Raw genomic sequence first — 24,428 nt, 5'->3', positions numbered from 1 at the left:
TTTCTGCGTGGTTTCTTTGCTTGCAATCGCGTGAGAGAGCTGGGGATTGGTTTGGTTTGAAAAGTGAAGAGGTGAAATGGATATTGTCAGAAACTCATCTGGGCCAGAAGGTTGGATATTGGAATTCAGGTTCCAGTATCCCTGAATATTCATTTTCTTGGTATGTGGCACCGATTAACAAAGACAGGGACAGAAATGGATAATTCCAAATAAAACTGAGCGTGCCTGGGGCAGGAGCAGGGAGACACAGCGTGTGTGTGTTTAACCCTTAGAAAACACCAAATCCTGCACTGGCACCGAGCCCCAGGTCCAGCTTCGTGCAGAATTCCTTGGAATGTGGCTGCCACTGGCAGGGGAATGCCACAGGGTGGAGCCAGGATAAAGCAGATGGCTGAGCATCCATTGCTGCACTCTGCCAGGCTCCCAACCATCCAAGTGCTGCTTGCTCAGAGGAAAAGCTGCCACTACCACGGCAAATTCTGTCCTTTGAGATTCAACCACTCCCCCTGCACCAGTTCCCTCCTGCTCTGACATTTCAGAGGTTAAAAGTGCATTTATTTACTCAGGATGATGCACAGGCATCACCCATCACTTCAGGCTACCACAGTTATTCAAACAAAACCCCTTCATGCATCCCTTGTAACTCAAAAAAAAATAAAAAAAAATCAAGAGGACTGTCAGTACATCAGTTTACATGTCCAGGTTTGTCACGGTACATTGAACATATACAAATATAACTTTAGTAAAAAAAAAAGCTAATTACTACATGGCTTCTAACCATGAACAAGAATTAGAAGAGACAAACCTACATTAACTTGTCTCCATTTCAGATAATTACTTGTGAGGTTTTTTAAGACATTTGTGACTCACGAGGGAGTCTGTGAATTTACTGTCTCCTGCAATCTAATAATGTTGGCAGTGAGGACAGTTACCTATTTATTGGTGTGTGACACCAATCCCTTCCCATGGATTAAAAAAAGATGTTAGTTAGGAGTTCTCCCTCCCCCTCCCAGCAGGAACAGCTTCCAACAAACAGAATTGTTTCAAATAAAATAAATTAAAAAAAAAAAAAAAAAAAGCAGTTAAAAAGCTCCACAGCGTGGATGTTGAGAGAGAAGGATGGAAGAAGTTCCATTACTCAGCTGGACAACAGGACAGGGAGATTTGTCACTTTTATTTACAAAAGATAAAAGAGAAGAGGCTTAGGAGAGACCACACAGGGTTGGAACAAAGCTCCAGGCCCAGGAATCCAAGAGATCCAGAGTGCATTTATTAATATCACTGAGATCCAAATAAAAACGGCATCGAGAAGAGAAGGATCCAAGGAAGGGCGAAAAAAAAACCAAACCACGAACAAAAAAATCCAGGCCCACAGGTTGCAGGCAGACAAAGGAAAGGCAACAGGCACATTTTAAACACTGTGAGCACTGGAAATCCTGCAGACACACAAATCACTGTCAGGGATGAGCCAGCAGCTCCCAAGTGCTGCCTTCATTCCCTTCCATTAGTCTGCTGCAGCTCCCCTGATCCTATCAGTCAGAAATGCAGCACTAATACCCACCTTTATTTTCCAAAAGTTTAAATGCATTCCAGCCCGAGTGTAAATAATTGATAAATCAAGGCAAGTAGGATGCTGGGGTAAGGCTGCAGTGAGGAGAAAGCTTTAAAGAGGAGGAGGATGGGTGCAGATCCACATAAAAACACACAATTCCCCTCTGCCAACGGGGAGTTTGCAGGGAAATCACCCCCTCCCCTCCTCCTTCAGCTTCCCTTGATTTTCACATCGACCCTTCAACCAAAAGCTCATTTTCATCCAATTTTAATGTCACTTGAGTTCTTACAAATAAGGAGACCACACAGGGAGCTGATGATTTTAATTCTGGCACTTCAATGACGAGTGTGAAGTTAAATGCAACACGTCCCTTCCCCCTTCCCCCCCTCCCCTTAATTCCACATTTAATTGTCACGTCCTTCCCAATCCCAACCTGCAGGGCAGCTTTTGGAACCGAATGACAGGAAAAGTTGCACAGCTCTGACACCCCTGAGCTGGTGGATTGGTTCTCTGGCGTTTCACCCATCCCTGTGGGTGGCAGGGCTGCAATCCCAGAGATTTTCCAGGAATCACAGGAAATTGGGAGAGGCCTCAGGAAATCACCCAGTCCCATCCCCAACACCTCACACGGTCTGAGAGATGTTTGGAGGTTTTTCAGAGGGACACACAAGCACAACGAACATCCCCAAAATCACTCCCTATTCATACACTCTGCACTGGGATAAACAGGAAAACAGGGAATGTTCCAACCTCCCTGGCCAGGCTTAAACTCAGCCCTTCCTACAGCATCACATCCTGGGAAACACAATTCCACTCCCCTTTCCAACTGTCTTGATAGATTTGAAGCCAAATTCCTCCCTCCACATTAGTTTTTTTTACCCAAATCTTTGATCACAGAACTCTGGAATCATTTAGGCTGGAAAAGATCTCCCAGATCATCAAATCAGCACCATGTTCACCATTAAATCCCATCCTCAAGTTGTTTTTTGGACACTTCCAGGGATGGGGACTCCACCACTTCCCTGGAATTTAAAATTCTTTCCCTGATTCTCAACCTAAACCTGCCCTGGCACAACTTGGCCACCATTGCACTAACTGGATTTCATTTATTTTCTTCAGATAATTCAATAATCCCAGAATATTCTGAGCTGGGAGGGACCATATACATTAGTGATAGAGGTAATATATACTCTATTATCTATATGAGTGATATAACAATAGATTTTGCAATATTTTCTTCAGATTTATCCAACTTTTCAGCTAATTTTGATTCCCCCAGCCTTGACCTCGTTTCTGGTACTACAGCAAGGGGGAGGAGGGGGAGGAAACAAAACCCACAGAGAAGCATCTAAACCACATGGATTTATCTCCTTAAACCTGACATTTGTCAGGCAGAGCAGACAAGGAGTCCCATTCACTTCACCTGTAAATCTGCCCACAATGACTTCTGTGAAACACAGATTTTTGGAAGATATTTCATGCCTGAACATCTCCCCACGTGCCTCCTTCAGTCCATTTCTAATTGTAAATTTTAAACCCATACAGAGACAGGAAATGATGAAGAAATTGTGGAGTCACCATCCCTGGAAGTGTCAAAAAAAGGTGTGGATGTGGCATTTAGGGGCATATTTTAGTGGTGACCACGGTGCTGGTTGATGGTTGGACTTGGTGATCTCCAAGTTCTTTTCCAGCCTTAATTCCACAGATCCATGAACATGAACTTTGGCAGAGGGAATTGGACTCGAGCAGCAGCTCCTCCATTCAACTGCAGTCCCAAAAACCTTTTCCCCCCAGTTCCCTGCCCAGAGCTCTGCTGATGGCCCCTGGCCCATCCCTGGCATGTCCCAGGCCAGGCTGGATGGGGCTTGGAGCACCCTGGGATGATGGGAGGTGAGGACAGGCTGGGAGAGCTGGGAATGTTCACCTGGAGAAGGGAAGGATCCAGGGAGAGCTTCCAGAACATTCCAGGGACATAAAGGGGCTCCAGGAGAGCTGGAGAGGGACTGGGGACAAGGGACAGAGGGACAGGACACAGGGATGGATGGGATCTTGGGAATGAGGAATTGCTGGCTGGGCTGGGATTGCCAGAGAATCCCTGGAATGGCCAAGGAAGGATTGGAGCAGCCTGGGATGCTGGGAGGTGTCCCTGGAATGAGCTTTGAGGTCCCTTCCCAGCCAAGGCAGTGCAGGATTCTGGGATTCAGGAGACTCAGAATCCATTGCCAGGGATTGGGATGGAAAATGGGGAGAGAAAAGAGAGGAGAAGGGAAGGGAGAGCCTTCATGGTTTGCTGAGATTCCAAGGGAAGGCCCTGGATCCATCAATTGCTTGGAGAGGAGATGGATCCAAGCTCAGGGTCTGGAGAGCTGGGAATTGGCAGCCTGGAGAAGGGAAGGATCCAGGGAGAGCTTCCAGAACATTCCAGGGAATAAAGGGGCTCCAGGAGAGCTGGAGAGGGACTGGGGACAAGGGACAGGACACAGGGAATGGCTTCAGATTGGGAAAGGGGAGATTGGGGTGAGCTGGGATTGCCAGAGAATCCCAGGAATGTCCAAGGCCAGGTTGGACATTGGGGTTTGGATCCCCTGGGACAGTGGAGGTGTCCCTGCCATGGCACTGGGTGGGTTTTAAAGTCCCTTCCACCCCAAATTATTCTGTAATTCCACGTCCTGCAGCAGAAAGAAGCAGGAATTGCCATTCCTCCTTCCCATCCAGTATTTTATCCTCCTTCCTCATCTGCTCTCTTCCTAAGGGAATCAAACCCAACTTTTCCAGCCTCTCTTTAGGGCAGAATGTGAACGTGCTGCAAACCCCCCTTACCCCAGTCCTGATCCCTTCCAATCCTGCAACATCCTTCAGACACCAGTGAGGCTGCCAGCATTGCTTTCTATCAAATAATATAAAATTTCCTTGGATATCCATCCTTTGTGCTCCCCAAAATCTCCCAGTGTGAATCACACTTTGCACATTCACAGTCGCTGCCACCGAGCCTCCTAAAAAATGACATTTCCCTGCCTTTGCCTCATTTAGAGCCATGGAATCTCTACAAAGAATTTTATTTTCCCTCTCAGAACACTTATTTAAACATCTCAAGGATCCATCAGTCCCTTCCTGTCCCAAATAACACAGAAGATTTTGGATTTTGTGGCAGGCATCAATATTTGCTGTCAAATTTTGAAGCACCACAAGGAGCATCACCCAAGCAGAATTATTCCTTCCATTATGATAATTTTCCATCGATTCTTAGTTTAGATCTCCTGGTCAGTTTTTTTTTTTTTTTTGGTCAATTAAAAACAAAATAAAAAAAATAATCTCCAGCGACCAACAAAATAACCCCATTACAAAGTTCTTTATCCATTTCAAGAGCTCTGAGTGATTAAATAAATAAATAAACCCCATAAGAGCCAATTTTTCCACTACATAAATAATTTGCAAGCTCTTTTGTAGATGTAAATAAGACATTTCTGCTTTTTCTCCAACCCTCAGCTGGAGGCTTTAAGGAGAGGCTGCAGATCTTTCCTGGTTCCTCAATGATTTCAGACTCTTCCTTCCTAAAAAAAGTCTTCTGACATTCTGTCTTGGAGCTTAAATTCATTTTTAAGTTCTTTCTAAAGCCTCCAGCACTGCCTGGGTGTTTTTATTATCAGAAGGGAAAAGTTTCTGGGTTGTTTCCTTGTCTACACTCTCACAACTCCAGAATGGTTTCAAAGAAATCATTTCTCTTTCCCATAATGTCGATTTTTTTTTTTTTTTCCAAACACAAAATCTTGTGCAATTCAACAAACCCACGATGCTTTCTGCAGGTGTCTTTTTTTTTTTTTTTTTTTTTTAAGGGTCTAAAGATCCATCAAATAGATTTGATCCACAAAACCCACAGCACTCATCTTCACATCCCTCCTACAGCCTCCTCTCAAAAATATCTCAGCTTATCAGTTCTCCTGGGGCTTGATTTCTGTATTTTAAGTTATTTGTGCCAAATAAACACAGCTCCAACCTTGGCAGCTGCACTGTTTGTCTGTTTGCTGCTTTTTTTTCTCTCCAAAGAAAATCATTCCAAGACTGGACAACTGTGAAGAAACAGCCAAAGATAATTTTGCTTTCTTTGCCCGTTTAGGATTCTGGAATTTGGGTTTTTGCTTTACCCTCCTTTTCTGTTAATTTTATTTTATGATGCCTGTTCCTCTGGATGTTTAATCCAGAATATCCTGAGTGGGAAGAGACCCACCAGGAATCATCCAAGTCCAACTCCTGGCCCTGCACAGACACCCCAAAATTCCACCCTGTGGGTTTTGTCCAAACCCTCCTGGAGCTCTGGCAGCCTTGGGAATGTGCCCATTCCCTGGGGAGCTTGGTCACCACTTGAAGGAAGAACTTTTTCCTAAAAATCCATCCTAAACCTCCCCTGACACAGCTTCATGCCATTAAATAAAAGGAAAAATTCCACTCCTCCATTCCCAGACAGAATTCCTGCCCACACCCTCCAGCTCCTCCAACACAGGGGTTTTGCCCCTTCTCTTATTCAGAATTTTTCTCTCCCTAGACAGAGGAATTCTTTATTTAAAGGCATGTTCCTCCACCTCCTACAACAAGTCTGTCTTCTGTGCCTCGTGTGCAAACAGTTTTACAGATTCCCACTGACATTTGTCATCTCACCACCTTTGCATAATGCACTCTATAATTTGGCTTTCTCCATCACAAGGGAATCCATCCACCTTCGTTTTGATTTCACTTCTAGGTTTATTTAGTGTCTCCTTTTCATTCAGTGGCTTCACCTTTAATTTTTATGCCATTTTGTTCCTCCTCCTTGCAATATGGTGTTGTTTGCAAGCAATTTGCTCACTGATGGGGACAGGTAGATGGCAAATATTTACTTTACCACCCAGGACAAATATTTGACATCTATCACCACCCAGCTTTCAGATGGAGAAGAAAATGGTCCCTCCGGAATTATCATGACAACAAGATGCATCCACATAATACTCCCCTCATCCTGACTGAAGAGCCATCATGGATTTTAGACATTTCCATTTGTAAAGATAAAACTGGAGAAAGTGTTTTCTTTGTCACTGTCCTACTACCTTTAAGATCTCACATTTAGGTTGTGTTTGCAGAAAGGGCCTGTTATTCATTTTTGCTTTCTTAAAAGAAACAAAACAAAATTAAAAAAAAAAAAAAATCCCACTATCTCTCTCTTAAAAAAAAAAAAAATCAGTAAAAAAAAAAAATCTCCTTTTCTCTGTGCCCTTAAGCTGTTGGGTCACTGAGCTGCCTTGGATTTTCTTAGCAAGAAGGTGTCTCCTGCCTTCTCTAATTGCTCCCTACACTCTGCAGCAACTTCTCTGCAAAAAGTTCCACTCGAATCCAATTCTCTCAGCCCAGGTCAGGGTTTTAAAGTGAGGATTTCAGAAGTGCCTGAAACATGAAAGTCATGGGAGCTGAGCAAGCTCTGGACTCAAAAACTCTTTTTTGGGGAAGCTCATGAGTTTGGAGAACCAGAGAAGGAAAAAAAACCCAACACAACCAAAACCCCAAAACTTTTCTACTTCTCCCACATTGTTCTTCCTCTGCTGACAGGCTGAGGGTTGGACAAGATGATCTGGATGATTCTGGGATTTAATTGGAGCTGTAAATCAGCCTTGTCTATTTAGGGTTGGGATTTTTGGGGGAATCTGTTCAGCAGGTCAGGAGTGGCAGCTTTTTCAATGAGGATAATGCAGGAACACAGAACATTCCAATTCTTGGAGCAATTCCCATGCCCCTGCCTTTAAACAAATGTCAGTTCCTCATTTTCAGTGCAGGGTCGGGCTGGAAGCACAGGAGGAAATGCTCTTCTCCATTCCCACATGGAAACACAACAGCTCTGCCACAGGTACAGGCTCCAGCAGCACATCCAAGCCCTCCACTTCTTGAGAAATGACATTTTTAATCCCCAAAGTGACAGATTTTGTTAAGTAAATAATGAACTGTTATCCCCAGATCCCCCCTGTTTGCAGGCTGACAAACAGCAGAATACAAATGACAACTTTATTTCCTTATCCTCCTGGTCCAGAAGTGCCAGAGATACTCAATAAAACACACTTGATATTCCATAAAACACACTCTGAACCTTGGGAGATCCAGGCTGGGCTATTTCCCAGTAAAGATATGGAAATGAGCTGCCAGCACCTTCTGGAAGAGGCTGGACTTGTGGTTATTTGTTAAAAAATATTTATAATAATCACAGAATATCCTGAGCTGGAAGGGACCCACCAGGATCATCCAGTCCAACTCCTGGCCCTGCTTACACACCTTAAAAATCCCTAAAATTTTAGGGATTCTATACAGTTAAAATGATATAAAATTTAAGATTTTTAATAAAAATATTGCATTTATCCTGCAGGGTGCTGGGCAGCCTGGCCAGGAGCCAGCAGAGCCCTCAGGCATCACTTCCAGCCTGGGATGGGTCCCTCCATCAGCTCATCCCATTAATTGCTCTTCTGGATCAGAGCCAGAGCTCCCCACACCAGAAATCAAAGCTCCCTGACAACCCTGAGATCCCCCCCCCGACCCAAATTCCCCAAATGTGCAAATTCAGGCACAGGAAAACCCAGCTCAAACATCAGACAGGAACAGGTGATCTCTAAACTCTTGGCTCAATCCTAAAAACAGAACATTTTGCAAGAACCTGTTCCAATTCTGACAGATTATGGCACGTGGATTATTCACCTCTCTCAACAACTCACAACTTGCAGGGCAATATTGGAAATAAATCTCTCTCCACCTCAAAATGCTCCTTTTCTCTCAAGTCTCCACAAGACAGCTCTGACAGTTACTAAATTGAATTTCTTGCTCTCAGTAAACAGTTTGGAGAACCCCAGAATGGAATATGAAATTTAATTCATAACATAAGGGTGTTTTTTTTTTTTAATTTAAATGAAACAGCTTTTCCTGCTGGCTGAAAACAAAACCAACCAAAGAGACAGGAATGCACCAAGTGGCCTTAATAAAATGACAACTCCCCAAACAAGAGCATCAAACCTCCTCAGATCAGGCTACAGAAAAGATTTTAAACAATCTTCTAGATCTTAGGAAGCCCAAACCCTTCTCTGAGCAAATTACTTCCAATTCCTCACAACTGTGCTCAGCAAAGGAAATCATCCCCAACACACAAAATCAATAGGAAGTATTGCAGACAATAATGCAGCAGCAAGGAAGGAGCAGAGCAGTAAATTCAGGGAAGATGAGAGTTTGGGGAATGAGGAAAACGCATCAAAAAAGCAACAGAACAGCTCCTGACACTCCAAAATAAGCCAGCCAGTTCCATCAGCCAGCTGACAGGAGAACAAGGGTCTGAGAGGATATCACAGCACCTGAGAGCCAAAAGAAAACGAGATTTAAATCCAAGATGTTTTCAGTCCGTGCAGGAAAGCAGCAGCAAGTTGTACAAATTGTATTTACAATTTGTGGGAGTGTTTGCAGAGCACAGCCTCAGCCTCCAGTGACACACAGCAGCATGGAGAGGGGAAATCCCTGAAATATGAAGGGATTATCCCAGCAAAAGTGATCCTAATCCAAGGATGGGATGGTTCAGAAGATGAGGGAGAAGCCAGCAGGAGTTTGGGTGAGTGGAGAAGCCACACCTGGCACAGCCTGGAGCAAAAAAGGCTCAAAAAACTCATCAGTGTGTGCCAATACCACCCATTCTGTGACTCTGTGAAAATTCAGACACAAAATGAGGCAGATAAAGCAAAAAAAAATTCATGTTTTCAACCCGAAGTCCCCTCAAAAACAAACACAACTACCCAGGGCTGCTGTGGTGATGATCAAAAGGAACAAGTCAGCTCTGCTTAAGAGAAATTCTAATTTGGCCTCAACCTCTTTTGTCCAAAGGGATGGTCAGGCTCCCAGCAATTAATGAGCCATTTTTCAGGATTGTAAAAATAAGCTGAGGTTCAGCAAAATAAACCTGATTTGAGATTCATTAAAGTGCAGCAGGCTCTGTTCTGCCATGCCAGCACCTTGCTGCACTGAAGTCTCTCCCAGGCAGCCTTGCTGGCCTCCCTTTGCAAACCCAAATGAAGCAGCTGCAGAAATGCCAGCATCATCAGCATCTTCCCCACGTGCTGGGATTATTTTCACACAGCCAGACTATTTAAGCAAGGCAAAAAAAAAAAAAAAACCCCAAAAACCAAATACAAATCAATTACAGCCCAAAATGGTCAATTTTCTCCCTATAATTGAAAAGCCATTTGATTTTTTTTTTTTCCCCTTCCTTAATGCCACATTAGCACAACGACCCAAAATCTCCCAAACGTGGCACTGTGAAGTTTAAAAGTTGCAACAACCCCTGCAACCAAATTTCCACCAGGCAGCTCTTTCAGCATCATGCAGAGCCTTTGGGAGCAGATAATGACACCCAAAAAACTCCAAAAGTTTCAGTTCTCTGCTCACAAAGGTATTTAAAATTCCCTCCACACCCTCAGGAAGTTTTGCCTTTCCAATATCTCAGCCAGTAGAAAGATAAAAGATATTTTCAGGAATTTATGGACACTGGATGACAGGGAAGGTGGGGGCGTGAAAGAGCCCTCTGTCTGTTCCTCAAATAGAAAAAAAAAATTAAAAAAAATCCAAATTACTGAATTTTCCCTAAATTTAACTGGATTGCCCTGCCCTGGATGTGTTTGCTCACTGTGCTGCTCCTGTTTTCCAGCATCTACTCCTTCAGCAGACACTGAGTTACAATTTTGAGGGGGCTGCAGCTTGGAAATGTCAAAGGGATTCACATTCCTTCATCACCACCTTTCAAAATAAAGCCAAAAGCCCTCAGGATCACGAACACAGCACAAAATTATGCATCCAAATGAACAATTCCCTACCAGATCACACAATAATCCTAGACAGGCCATGAGGAAATATCACAGGAGGCTGCTTTCAGACCATCAATTAATCTGTGAACCCTCAACTTGATCTTTAAGGAAATTGGTAATTTTATAGCTCACAGCAAAACGAAATGTAAAAGAGAAGAATGTTTAACCAAACCTTTCATTTGAACTCCTGGCCTTAAAAAAAAAAAAAAAGGCAATCCCAGAAAATGCCAAGGCTGGCACATCCCAGGGGGCTGAGCAGGAATGACCCACAATAAAAACTCGTCAAAAAAGCACAGCACAGTTTGGTTTGACCTCGGGGATAAATCTCAGAAAATCTGAGTGTCCTCTGCACCTGCACAATCCCTGCAGTCCGTGTTTGAGGTTGGGATTTTCATCCCCTGTGACTCTGCAAAGTCAAAGCGTGTCGGGGTGGACCGTGAGGAAATCGTGCTGCTGGTGTTGGAGAACACGAAACATTTCAGTGCAAAAATTCCGATTAACATCTGGCTGGCTCTCAGCAAACACAGCTAAGAGATAAAGCAAAAAGGAGCAGAGGCAAACCAGCAGATACGAGGCACAAGTAACAAAGAACATCGCTCCAACTCGAGTCTCTGCAGAATATTAAACCAAAGAACATTATGCTGAAAGAATCGTTGCTAAGGAAAGTGGGATTTGGGAATAGGAGGATCCAATTCTAACCTGCAACCTCCGAGAATTCAAGGAAATCACACAGGTTGCCATTAAGGGAAGGCTGACTGTACAAATTCCTGCATAAACTCAGATGCACTGAGGTGCCTGTTGCACAAAAATCATAAAAAAAAATAAATCACAGAATGGGTTGGGAAGGGACCTTAAAAATCATCCAGTTCCAACCCCCTCATGCTTCCAAAGAGCTCCAAAAATACTAAAATTTAAAAATGACATATTAATAATGAACAGAAATAGAGTCACAGTTCTGCTCCAGGAAAAGTATTCATGAGTTGCTGGTGGGACAGCCCTGTCCTGAACCACACATGAAGGCAGGGATGGAATTCACTCCTTCAATCCCTCTTGCCACTAAAAAGCTGAATCAGGATGCTCAAATTCTGCTTGCAGTGTGTTGTTTTCCAGGGTTTTGGCCTGTCCCCACACCAAAAGCAGAACTGAAACCTCACCATGCACTGGAAATTATTTTCACAGTAATTTTTCACAATTTTTCCCCTGGAATCCTTGTTTTTTCCACTACTCTTCTGAGTGTGAAGGCAAAAATGCAGATTTCCTGAGAAATACTTTCAATTCTCTATTTTCTCAATGCCCCAAGCAGTGTTGGTGAGAAAAGAGAAAAGTCACCCTCGTGAATTAAAGCAAAATTATCACGAGAGGAATAATTGAGAGGCACCATCATTTATCACTCTGGCAGGAAAAGGGGCTGGAAAATGGAGTTTTTTTCTAAGAGGGCACCAGGCATGTGACACCCTGATTAAGCAGCAAGCACCAAATCACTGTAATAAAGTGAGATCATCCTTTTTTCACTGTGGCCCAGATAAATCTGCTGTGTTGTTCCAGTGTCCTTTGTCAGGAAAAACAGACAGATTTCGGATATTATGCTTAAGGGACAGCTCTGATTTATTTATTTACTGTCCTGCTGGGAGGTGTAACTAATTTGGATTATTCTCCCCTGTCATGGGCAGCAAATTTCAAGTGTTTAAGGTCAGGAGAGAAAATTAACGACACAATTAACCTCTGTTCAAATGGAGTGCATCAGACAAGAGTCCTGCTCGTTTTTTTTTTTTTTTCATCTCAGGTATTGCACAGGGCCACAGGTCAGCCCTTGGAAAATGCAACATCCAGCCCATCCATCCCAGCTCCTGCTCCAAGCCTTTTCCAAAAGAGGTTCAACACAGGAGAATTGGCCACAAAAACAGCTCTCCTGTCTATTAAAAAAAAAAGTTTCAAAATTACACCAAATGTTATATTTCTTGGAGGTTTACCTTCTTTTAAAACCACGTTATTATAATATAAAATTAGATCTGGGATTTTCCAAAGAATCTAAAGTAATTAGTTGTCCAATCCCCACTAGATTGCCAAGGGAGTTAGATCCTAAATGCCTTTGGCTCTTTTGGAAAACCTCATCCATCACAGAAATTCACAGGGTGGTTCACCAGAAAGTGCAGGAAAGCAAGGTCTGAGTTAACAGCAGGAGAATTATTTTTATAGCACCTTCCAGGGCTCCTCACTCACTGGGAATAGTGGGCACCACCACCACATTTTTCACTGGAAAATAACATTTCACCCCCAGGAACTGCAGCAGGAAGTGAGCAGGGACATTCCAGGGCTCTGGAATACTAAAAATAAAAGGGCAAAGCTCCACTCAATAAAAGCACTGGGCCCACTGAATGGAGCACACAGGGATTTTTCCTGCTCTCCTTGTGCTGTTCTTTAATATTTTGGGGTTTTTTTTTCCAAGCAAATGCAAAGCAGAGGGAGTGCAGCTTTTTCAGACTGGAAAGAATGGTGTAAAAAACTTGTTTTTTTAATCAGATTGCAGCTCCCAGCTTCACCCAGGGCACACCCACAGCCACAATTCTTTGGCCTCTGCCAGTAAATGAAGACCCCAAAGAGTTTTCCAAGGTGTTTAATTACACCCTGAGAATAAAATCACTGTGTAGAGGCCACTTTTAATTCCCTGATTCCCTCCTGTCCCCCTTTTCCCAGGTGGAAATGGGTTTCCATGGTCCCTAGCATGGACACAGTGACTCCTTTCCAGTTGTTTGATTACAACCAACAATGAATATGTTGTTTTTGTACTCATATTCTGTATTTTGATAGAAAATCCAACAGGTCTTTCCTGTGATTCTAGCATGGTTTGGGTTGGAAGGGATCTTAAAGCTCAGCTAATTCTAGATCCTTTCCAATCCAAATCATTCTGTGCTTCTGCAATTAGCAAAATTCCTCCAATCTAAAAGCATGAAAAAACATAAAACAAACAAACAAACAAAAAAAAACCAACAAAAAAACCTGAAACAAATGTAATCCTTGATTTTAGTTCCGATTTTTTTGAAATAAGTTTCTCAGTTCACTTAAAAAGAGGAAATCAGAACATTTCTCATGAAGAAATAAAAAATAATTCCACACTCTGCCTAAGTCACATTGGCACTTCCCACAAAGGAAGGATAACACAAGGAGGGGATGACATGCAATAAAAAACAGAGGGAAAGCAACTTCTGCCCACTTGATTCCTGACAAATAATTGGAATTTTCAGTGTGTTTTTACATGTCCAAGAAAGCTGAACCCACAGAGCCACAGCCAGAACCCCACTGAGTGGAACAGAAGGGTTTGGGGGTGGAAGAGGATTTGGGTTGTTCCCAACATGAACTGGGAATTTGTCATTTCCCTCAAAGCAGGCAGGTTTGGAGCTGTGCAGCCTCTCTGAGCCCCAAGAACACCAGGGAATCACCAGGAACTCGCTGCTGCCTTCTGCAGACACATTTCCAGGACTTCTCTGGAAACACAAACTGCATCCTTTTGGAGCTCAGTGCCTAAAAGTTGGTACAGCAAATATGGCTGAAGCCAAAAAAATGAATTTAGAGTAATTAAGAAAAAGGTTTTGAGGATGATTAAGTGATTAATTTTTCTTTTTTTTTTCAGTGGACCTCCCCTCAAGAATCCCAGTCTCAATCAAGATATTATTATCCATTATTTATTATCTATATTTTATCTTCTTTATTTTATATATATTTTATATTATATATTATTATATTAGATATTTTTTAGATATTTTTAGATTTTTTTAGATATTTTTAGATATTTTTTAGATATTTTTTAGATATTTTTTAGATATTTTTTAGATATTTTTTAGATTTTTTTTAGATTTTTTTAGATTTTTTTTAGATTTTTTTTTTATTTTTTTTGATACTTTTTAGATACATTTTAGATATATTTTAGATATACTTTATCTACTTTATGTACTTGTGTACATAGAAACCCAATGATCTACTGATCAAAACCCACCCAGGGATATTTGCAAAATTCCTAAATAAATACACTTCAAAAGGCAGCTGGGCAGCACAATCTTAAAAAAAAAAAAAAAAAAAAAAAAAGTAAAAAAAAAAAATATCAAAGCCTGTTTGGATGGGGCTTAGAACAACCTGGTCTAGGGGAAAGTGTCCCTGCCCATGGCACAGGGCTGGAATGATCTGGAAGATCCTTTCCAAGCCAAACCATTCCATGATTCTGGAAGAATTTTGGTTGATGCAATTCTGTAGAGTTCCCTACATAACAACAACAATAATAATAATAATAAAAAAAAAAAGCCTTCAGGCCCCCAAAGTAAAAACAGAGATTTCCTACAAGGAAAGAAACAGCAAGAGCTGGAAAACTTTAGGGGGGAAAAAAAAAAAATAAAAATTCTAGCCTAAGGTTTTGCAAATGTCACGCACTGTAAGCACAAGAAGAACAGCACAGGAGCAGAAAAGGCTTTGAAATAAAACAATTTACAAACATTTCCCTGGGAGATCAGCTCCTGTCTCCCATTAGCAGGGATTTGCCTGCGTGGGTCCCCGTGTCAGAGCAGGAATCCTGCAGGGAGGACACGAGGGCATTTTGGCCTTTTTTCCTTTCACACTGCTTTGATGGTGCTGGGAAGGGAAGGAGTCACTGCCTTGAAAGGCACTCACACAGGGACAGAGTATGAGCTCAGCACATCAAAAGAGAGGTTTTATAGTCCTATAAAACATGTCCACAAATGCTGATGAACTCCTGGTAGCACCTCCTAATTCCAGCTGGCAGCAGGGATGAAGTGCAGCAGACACTGACAGAAAACGGGGGGGGGGGTAAAAAAATCCACATCAGGGCTGACAAAATTCAAAAATACTTAAAATAAAAGATATGGCTCAAATCTGCAGCAGAGTTCCCATTTCTTCCACATCATCCCATTATTTATCAGCTCCAAGGAGATAAAGGATAAGAAGCCCTGTCCAGGTTGGGAATTCTGCATCCTTTACTTCCAAAATTCACATTCCTGTTGGAATCACAGACACACATCAGGTGTGATGGTCACTTCACACCCCTCTTAATCCTTGTCAGACAATCTCCCAACTTGAGAAAGAAAAGCTTCCAAGTGGCATCACTGGGGAAAAAAAAAAAAAAAAAGCTGGAAAAAAATGTTGTGTTCTCAAGTTGTATCAATTAGAAAAATTTAATGATGGCCCAGGGTTCACAAGGCACAGGTTTCATGGCAACTGCCAAATATCAAAGTAGGGAATGTGTCATTCCCTATCCTGCATTCCCAACCTTTTCCTCTCAGCCTAACACCCAGCAGAGCTGACTTTGACTTTCACAACTCCACCAAACAGCTTTTTGAAATTATTTCTCTCTACAAGAATTTGGGCACCTTCAGCAGAGTTGAAGTTGCTTTTTAACTCACATGGATTTGGTTCCATGAATATTTAGGCATAAACTCCCAAACCCCTATAAAACTATAATATAACTAAATAATATAACTAAATTTGATAAACAATTAAAAGGAAAATCCACCTTAAATGAAGTTCAGAGCAGCTTGATGCTCTACAGCATGGAACAAAGATGATGAATTTTTTCCTTGCTTATAAATCTGCAAATATTTCATTAAAGGAGTTAAATTTTTTTTAAAATCTCCCCAAAGCCCACTGACCTCTGCCACGAGCTGCACAAGTTGACTGTGCATTGTTCAAACAAATAATTTTTTATTCTGGGCTTGATTTCTTTGAACTTCAGCATAAATGTTGGTGTTTATGAAATGCATTGGATCAACGGCTCCAGGATAAAAAGTGTCCAAACAAAAGTTGTTAATGCAGGATTATGGGAGAAAAACTCTGCTCTGTCCCCCTGCTAACAGAGTAGAATTTAAACTATGGCACAGCTTGGTTAACAAGGGCTGTTTTGTGGGAAAGAAAAGAATCCAATGTCTGCAGGCAGCTCAGCTCTGGAGCTCATCCAGGTCCCTGTTACCACTTAATTCAGTTAGTTCTGAACACAGCTCAGCCAGGATCGTCCAGTCAAAGAGAAAACACATCAGTCTGGGCCATTTCTACTTCATATTATTTGTTTTTTTTTTAAAGGCCAGGATGCCATTGCCATCTGTTGATTGCATGAAACCTCTCTGCACTTCCTGACACATTTTTTTTCTCCTTTATCCAGGCCATTTACACCATCCCAAATTCCAAGTGCACCTTCTTCAGAGCTTGAGAAAGGTACCGATTTATTTGCTGCTTGAAATTGCAAGAAGACTTCAATTCTTAGGGAAATTGAAGCAAACCTATAAAACATTTTAACAGAGAGGGGAGGCAGGACGTTACAAATCTTTTTGGCAAGGCCAAAATTGAAAGAAATACCTTCCTGCAAAATCAGCTGGTCCCTTCTTAGATGCAGAAAGATGAAACTCTTCCTGGATCATAAACTTCCCCAGAAATTCTCATGTTCTTAGCAGCACATATTTGCAGCAAACACTGTAACACCCTGCTGGATTTATTCCTGCATGTGCTGAGCTCACTTCAAATAACAGGTGGGAGAGAAAAGTATCAAGTGACCTACTCTAATTATTTAAATTCCATTTTTAAATATCAGCATTCTGAGGAGTGGAATTCTCCCTCCTCACTTTCTCTTGCTGGAGACTGAGTGAAGCTGTATTTTATTTTTTAAAGCTGCAGACAAATCCCTTTTATGACCAACAGCTCTCTCAATGAGATGAGCATTAATGAGACAAACCAGTCAGGAGTCCAAGGGCAGCAGTTCCAAACACTTCACACCATTTCAAAAGAACCACAAAGACTGTCAGACCCATTATCTGGAGGATGACCACAAAGCCATTAAATATCTGTGGAGACACTTTGTGAAAAATAACTGCTTCAGGTTCAAAACATCACCTGGTGAACTTCCCAAAGGCAGCAGCAATCTCAGATATTGCCCTGACATTCCAAGCAGGATTTATGGCACATTAACAGCTCTCCTGCAAGGAGCTGATTTGACTTTCTGAGTGACCAACTGTGTCACAAACAGCTTTTAAATGCAAAGCTTCAGACCTGTGTGAGCCACCCACCAAAAACCACTGGGGTTTTCCATGAGCAGCTCCAGCTGATAGAAAAACCCTTCCCTTGCCAGGAAAAATCCTTTTCCCTTCCCTTTTCCACGGTGCCTTCCCTCCCTCACCTGCTCCTGTGCCAGCCCTGCCACAGTTCAGGGACCTGAGGGAGCAGAAAAGGCAGCCAGCAAAAAACCTTTGGCCAAATCAGCTCTCTCAAATCACATTCCTGACAGGAGAACGAGCAGCACCACTGCCAGAGCAAGGAAAACATCCTGGCCACGAAAGGAAAAAGTGCAAAAAAACCCAAGAACATCCAGGCAAAAAAAAAAAAAAAAAAAAACCACCAAAAAAACCCCATCCTGGCACAAAGGAAGCAGTGGGATGACAGCACAGCTGACACAGCTGGCACGGAGCTGAAACCTCTCCACACCTTTCTCACTGAGGAACTGAGAACTGCACAGACACTCCCCTGCTCACCTGGGTCATGAAGGGGACCAGCACTTTGTGCCATTAATTCCTTCAAAAACAGAGAAGGAATCAGGTTCCTGCAGCAGAGCCCTGAAATTCATCTCCAAGTGCTGTCCCACAATAAGTGTGACACAGCAAATGCAATTTAAATGCAGCTTTTCTGCAAGATCACCCCCACTGCCCACCACCAGAGCCAGCCACGAGGCACAGAATGATCCCATTTCCCTGCTCCCTCCATCAAATGCCGTTCCTTTTTATATAAAGGAATATATTTATATCTAAGGGAGGATCTGAGGATGGTGGAGCATCCTTAAGAGAGGTTTCTCGATGCTCAGTGTCTGAAATCCCCAGCTCTGCAGTAGCACAACGGGAGTGTGTGGGCAGAGAGGAGCCTTCAGTTCCTCCTTCCCCAGTTTCCTTATGGTTTCAGCAATGTTTGGGCTGCTAAATGACACCAATTTTGGAAAACACAGGAATGCATTAGACAGAAAAAAAAAAAAAAACAAAAAAGGAACATATTAGTTGTCAGTGTCTTCCCAGCAGACAGCCCACCAGAGAGCCTGCTAAAGATTTATGTCCCAGAGAAAATATGTGTGATTTTCCCTCTCTTCTGTGGGAGGGAGAAAAAAATACAGACCCCAAAAAATTGAGAGTCATCAACTAGAAATTCTCCAGGAAGAAAGGAGAGAAGATCTCTCCCTTGGAGGCAAACAGCCCCAGCCTGAGCTGTTAACAGGTCACCAACAGGACAAGCCATTGGTAGCTTCTCCTGCAGGGTTCTGCACCATTCCCTGTGTCCTGTCCCTCTGTCCCTTGTCCCCAGTCCCTCTCCAGCTCTCCTGGAGTCCCTTTATTCCCTGGAATGTTCTGGAAGCTCTCCCTGGATCCTTCCCTTCTCCAGGCTGCCAATTCCCAGCTCTCCAGACCCTGAGCTTGGATCCATCTCCTCTCCAAGCAATTGATGGATCCAGGGCCTTCCCTTGGAATCTCAGCAAACCATGAAGGCTCTCCCTTCCCTTCTCCTCTCTTTTCTCTCCCCATTTTCCATCCCAATCCCTGGCAATGGATTCTGAGTCTCCTGAATCCCAGAATCCTGCACTGCCTTGGCTGGGAAGGGACCTCAAAGCTCATTCCAGGGACACCTCCCAGCATCCCAGGCTGCTCCAATCCTTCCTTGGCCATCCCAGGGATTCTCTGGCAATCCCAGCCCAGCCAGCAATTCCTCATTCCCAAGATCCCATCCATCCCTGTGTCCTGTCCCTCTGTCCCTTGTCCCCAGTCCCTCTCCAGCTCTCCTGCAGCCCCTTTATGTCCCTGGAATGTTCTGGAAGCTCTCCCTGGATCCTTCCCTTCTCCAGGTGAGCATTCCCAGCTCTCCCAGGCTGGCTCCAGAGCAGAGAGGCTCCTCTGGTCTCATCCCAACAGCACAGAGGTTCTGAATTGGGCACTGAATTATCCCAGAAAACCTCAGGATTCCCTCACTATTTTTTTATCCTGACACAACCACTCACACCAGCACGTGGCTCCCAGTTCTCTCCAGCCAAGGCCCTGCTCCTGCATTAATGGGGTTCTTCCACCCACTCCTGCTCTGAAGAGCTCAATTAGCTCCACACAAAATGCCAAGCTTTAAGTTAAAATTTAAACAAATTTCTCCCCCTCTCCCATCGATGGAACAATATGACCGAGGGCTACGCTGGCTGTGAGACAAGGAAAAAACTTCAATTTTTTTTTTTCCTGAACAAGGCTGCTCTAATATTTTGACAAACTGCTTTTGTTTGTTTGTTTGTTTTGTAGCATTCTACCACCGACTGGAAAAGGTCACTCTATCTTGTGTGTTATTCCTCCATTCTCAGAGAAGGTCAGAAATATTTAATATCTGCATGTTCTGTACCTCAACACTGCTCAGTGCTGAGCCACCACAGTGCCTGGTGCAGTTATTTCAGGGAGCTTTCAGAAATCCAGCTCCAAAAAATAAGCTGCAGAAAACAACTCATTCCCCACAAATTTCCTGCCCACCACGGGCTCCTGTTATTTTGTACAGGCACGGAGAGACAATTGCTGTCAGGAATTTCACGTGCAGAGATGCACAATGCACACGTACAGAACGTGTGACATTGTTCTGCTGTGGTGACCAAATTCCATTTGTTGGCATTTGAAGGAATTGCATCGCTTCCCTGAGTCACTTCCTCCAGGTTTTCAGCCTCCCCCCAACAGCTGTAAACACTTTTAAAACTGAATTTTCTGCTCCCCCTGCTGCAAACGCAGGATCTCCTCTGCAAAAATTATCCTTACTCAGAAAAGCAGGCTAGAGATAATTTAGGCTTTGGGATCAAAGGTTTTCTTACACTCTAAGGCAAAAATATTTTAAGCCACTCCAGTGGAACTGAGGTACAAACACTCACAAGATTTTGAACAAAGAAATGCAGCGTTTCCTCCCTTTCATGCCAGTCAATGCTCATCTCTTACCTTAAACCAGCAAGAGATTATGGATCTTAAAGTGCTGCTTTTATGCATTGTAAAAGCTCTTTTGGAAGCTTTTCTGACTCCCCCTGACACCCAAGAACAATGGGAACAATTCCAAGTGGGTTGTTGTGTTTTTCTTGGCAGTTTTTCCAGAGATCTTGGTCAGACATTGTCTCCCCAGCACAGAAAGAACTTTCACTCCTCGGTGCTCACACCTCCACAGGCTTCGAGTTCTATCAGCCTTGTTCAGGAAGAGCCAACAGAAATCATCCCAAATTTCACCCCACACCAGGACTGAACCCATCCCAAACTCCCCCAGAGGACGGGAATATCCAGCCTTGATGTTCTGCTACACTGAAGGAACAATCTTGAGAGGGTTCTTATCCAAGGTTTTGTCTTTCTGCAGCAAAACCTGCAGAACTCAAAGCTTGAAGTTTTTCTGGACCTCATGGGTCTCAGGAAGATGGCTGCAGATTCCCCATTCCAAACCCACTGCACAGATCCTTAAATTCAATTCTTCCCTTTTATTCTTCACTTCTTTTTTCCCATTTCAGTTGTGTGATATCCTGCTGTTCAGAAGACCCCTCATGAATCTCTGGCTGGACATTTCCAAGGAAAATTTTGCAAGAATAACGTTGAAGGGAGCTGCAAGTCCGTGGCATGGGGAAAAGTGATGGAGATTTCTTTAATAAGAATTATTCTAGAAATATGTGGGTAAGGAGTCAGTGGAGGGGATTGAAGGCCCACACCTTACATTTATCCTGTCCAAGTATTTAAATCCATACCATGAACACAGTTGGGATATTTGTGTAAGAAAAAAAATTGCATCACTGCACAGTCAAACAATCCTGCAGAGAAACAGCTACAAACCAGCCCAAAACTGAAAAAGTGAGTTAGGGCAGGAGGCAGAGGGCATTTTCCATCACCAGCCCAGAGCTGGAATGACCAACATAAATCCTTCCACCTCCTGTAAATAAAGCCAGGCTCGCTTCCTTGACCTCCTCTATCACATGCCAGGTGAAGTTCCACATCTGTGCACTATGTATAAAGGTAATCTCCAAATAAATAAATTAAAAAAAAAAATACTAAACAGGTGTTTAATACAACACCAAACACTAACACAGCAAGAATGAGAGAACAGACATGTGACAGATGAGAGCTCTGCTGCCTGAGAGAGCCTCAGATCCCCAGGTGAGAGCTCAGCACCCGAATAAAGCCTTAGCAAGGTACAGCTTTAGTCTCTTGCAGTTAAGAGGAAGAATCAAATAAGAATTTGCTGCAGACACGCCGGCAGCAAGTGTCTGAGCTGCCTAAACCCAGCCATAATGACAGCAGAAGACAAGCCATTAGAGCTGTGACACTTTATAAGACAGGCATGACATGGTAACACAGAACAAAAATGTCACTTTGAAAGCTGCTGATAAATCACTTGGTAGGCAAAAGGAATCAACCTTTCCAAACACCATAAGGATGAATCCACGGGATTTTTTTTTTTTTGCTGATATTTAAGCTCTTTGGAGTTTAACAATCTGTTGTAAATGTGGCCACTTCCCAAAAAAAAAAACCCCAAAGACAAATCCCAGCACTGCTGAGCGCGCCCGGCGTTCTCTGGCACGGTTCTAAAGGCTGTGCCAAGCTGAGAACGTGCCCAGCCGAGGGATTCTTACCTGCAGGACATCCTGGATCTTCACCCACACATCCACCATGTCGTAGAGCTTGATGTCCCCATCGTGCTGGCTGCAGGGGGAGGCCACTGTCTGCTGCAGGTGGCCCAGCACCACCGAGTGAGCGGCGGCCACGGCGTTGAACTTGTCAAAGAGCAGCTCCAGAAGCTCCAGCAGCAACCTGGGAAGCACAGGAACAGCTCTGGAACATTCCACAGGCACACGGGGCACTGTGGTTTCAATGCCCTGCTTTGTGACTTGCTGAGGTCACCTGGTTTCAAACCCTCTCTGTGGGCTCGATTCAGCTCAGGTTTGGTATCTGAATATTCCTGAGGATTTTTCTCCTCATTCCCTTCCCTATATTTAAAGAGAGCAATTCAGCATGGCTCTCTTTAAAACTCTCATGTTTAGGGCTACAGGGAAGACAAAAGCATTAATAACTCCACAGTAATTAAAGTGGACCAACATAATATTAGAGCCCATTGTGTAGGGCTGCAGGTAGAGAGGGAAACAAGCTACTCTTCCCCCAGAAAAAAGTCTCTCAGGGCAGTAAAAACTGACTTACCCACACAAACAGGATAAAAGGAATGCTTTTTGAGTTATTAAATTAATATGGCAGTTTTCAAACAACAGGAAATATCACAAAGCAAAAGTATCAACAACCCTCATCACTTCCCATGATTTTACTCCTATATTTGCTATAGCTGTAACATCATCTAAATCTACTGCACTGTACCTGCTCCTACGGTTCCTTACTGCCCAATTACCATAATTAAAGCACCTTTACAAAGTCCTGAACGGTTTGTGACGAGGCAGTGCCATCACACTTTTACTGTTTGAGACCAGAAAAATCCCGATGGAGTTCAGCGCCGTTTAATGAGCAACTCGAGTCCCCACGTAACCCCACCAAAACATGAAGATAACACTTCCCAAATCCATATGTTAGGCACTTGTAGCTCTGACAGACAGGCTCCATCACATTTCCTGCAGCAGCTTTGGAGCCACCACATGCTCCCAGTCTGCCCAGCACAAGCTGTGATCTCCAGGGCAGGACCTGGCAGAGCTGGAGCTGCTCCCACTCCTTCTCCAGCACCTTTCAGTGTCCACAGCGACAGGGAATGGGTTTGGGAACACCCTCAAGATCAGCCCTTGGCACCATCCCAGGGTGCTGCAAGCCCTGTCCAAGCTGGCCTTGGACATTCCAGGGATCCAGGGGCAGCCACAGCTGCTCTGGCAATTCCAGCCCAGCCAGGAATTCCTTCCTAAGGGCACACCCCAATCTCCCCTTTCCCAACCTGAAGCCATTCCCTGTGTCCTGTCCCTCTGTCCCTAGTCCCTCTCCAGCTCTCCTGGAGTCCCTTTATTCCCTGGAATGTTCTGGAAGCTCTCCCTGGATCCTTCCCTTCTCCAGGCTGGCTCCAGCCCTCTGAATTAATTCGTGACCTTCTCAACTCAGAAATAAAGAGCCAGTGGAACCAAGATACCTCTTCAAACAAAACCCAATCAAACGTGTATTTATCCCTTTACTTCGTATTTCAGAATAGCACCAATGCTAAAAAATGTGACATTGAGGAACCAAATGAATTCTCTACCACTGAGAAAACGTTCTCAGTGACAGCCCAGTTTCCACCAAGATCCCACGATAAACAAGAGCTCGGGTACCCCTGCACCCCCTCTGTTACCCCTGCACTTCCTTGCTGCCCCAGGAAAGAAGAATTTTGCAGAACTGAACTACCTGGAGAGTTAAACAAGTTCACTTTATTCTCACTAGTTGAGCCTGACCTCACATTATCAACTTATTTATGGAGCCATTACTAAGACAATACTCCAGTGATCAGATCCTCTTTGTTTGAAATTCCAGCGTCTCCCTCCTCTCAGACTGATGGACATGAAATCCCCCAGACCCACACTCCAGGACATTTTCCATTCTCATCACTGTATCCCCACATCTCCCTGTTTTCAGCTTAGCCAGCACCTCTTATCTTAATTTTTCTTTTCCCCTACAAAGTCCTATAAATCTGCCAGGTCATTTTTGCAAGAAGGTGACCCAAAAGAGACACAGGCAATGAGACAAAGCCCATCCAATAGTCTGGCCTGGATAGGGTTGGAGCAGGGAGTGCCCTGAGCTGAACAGGAACAGGGAAATGTGTTGGGGACAGTGACACACACCCAGGAGGGACTTCCATGGCAATGATGGGGGTGAAGTGATGCCCAGTGACTGCTGCCACCCGAGGGAGGACATTAATTTCAGTTTGTACCTGCTCAGAGGGGTGGCCTGGACAGAATTCCTGTGTTTATTTCAAAGCCTGGAGATGAGGGCAAAAATCAAAATAGAATATAAATGTGTATAGGGAAAAGCACAGGGAATTGAAGCAAGAGGATTTAGGAGCAAAAG

At 43.6% G+C, this 24,428-nt stretch overlaps 1 protein-coding gene across 1 annotated transcript in view; it reads right to left on the bottom strand.

The window, feature by feature from the left end:
* The window catches only part of EXOC4 (exocyst complex component 4), a 309,923-nt gene that overhangs the window by 237,867 nt on the left and 47,628 nt on the right, over positions 1-24,428 (bottom strand). The window contains exon 7 of the mRNA XM_088165994.1: positions 22,037-22,214. Coding sequence (XP_088022120.1) covers positions 22,037-22,214 — 178 coding nt within the window. The remainder of the gene's footprint in view (positions 1-22,036; positions 22,215-24,428) is intronic.

This window comes from Sturnus vulgaris, chromosome 5, assembly GCF_052056855.1.
Source record: "Sturnus vulgaris isolate bStuVul1 chromosome 5, bStuVul1.hap1, whole genome shotgun sequence".
NCBI lineage: Eukaryota > Metazoa > Chordata > Aves > Passeriformes > Sturnidae > Sturnus > Sturnus vulgaris.
The sequence above is the reverse complement of the archived record's forward strand: the minus strand, read 5'-3'. Positions and strand labels throughout refer to the sequence as shown.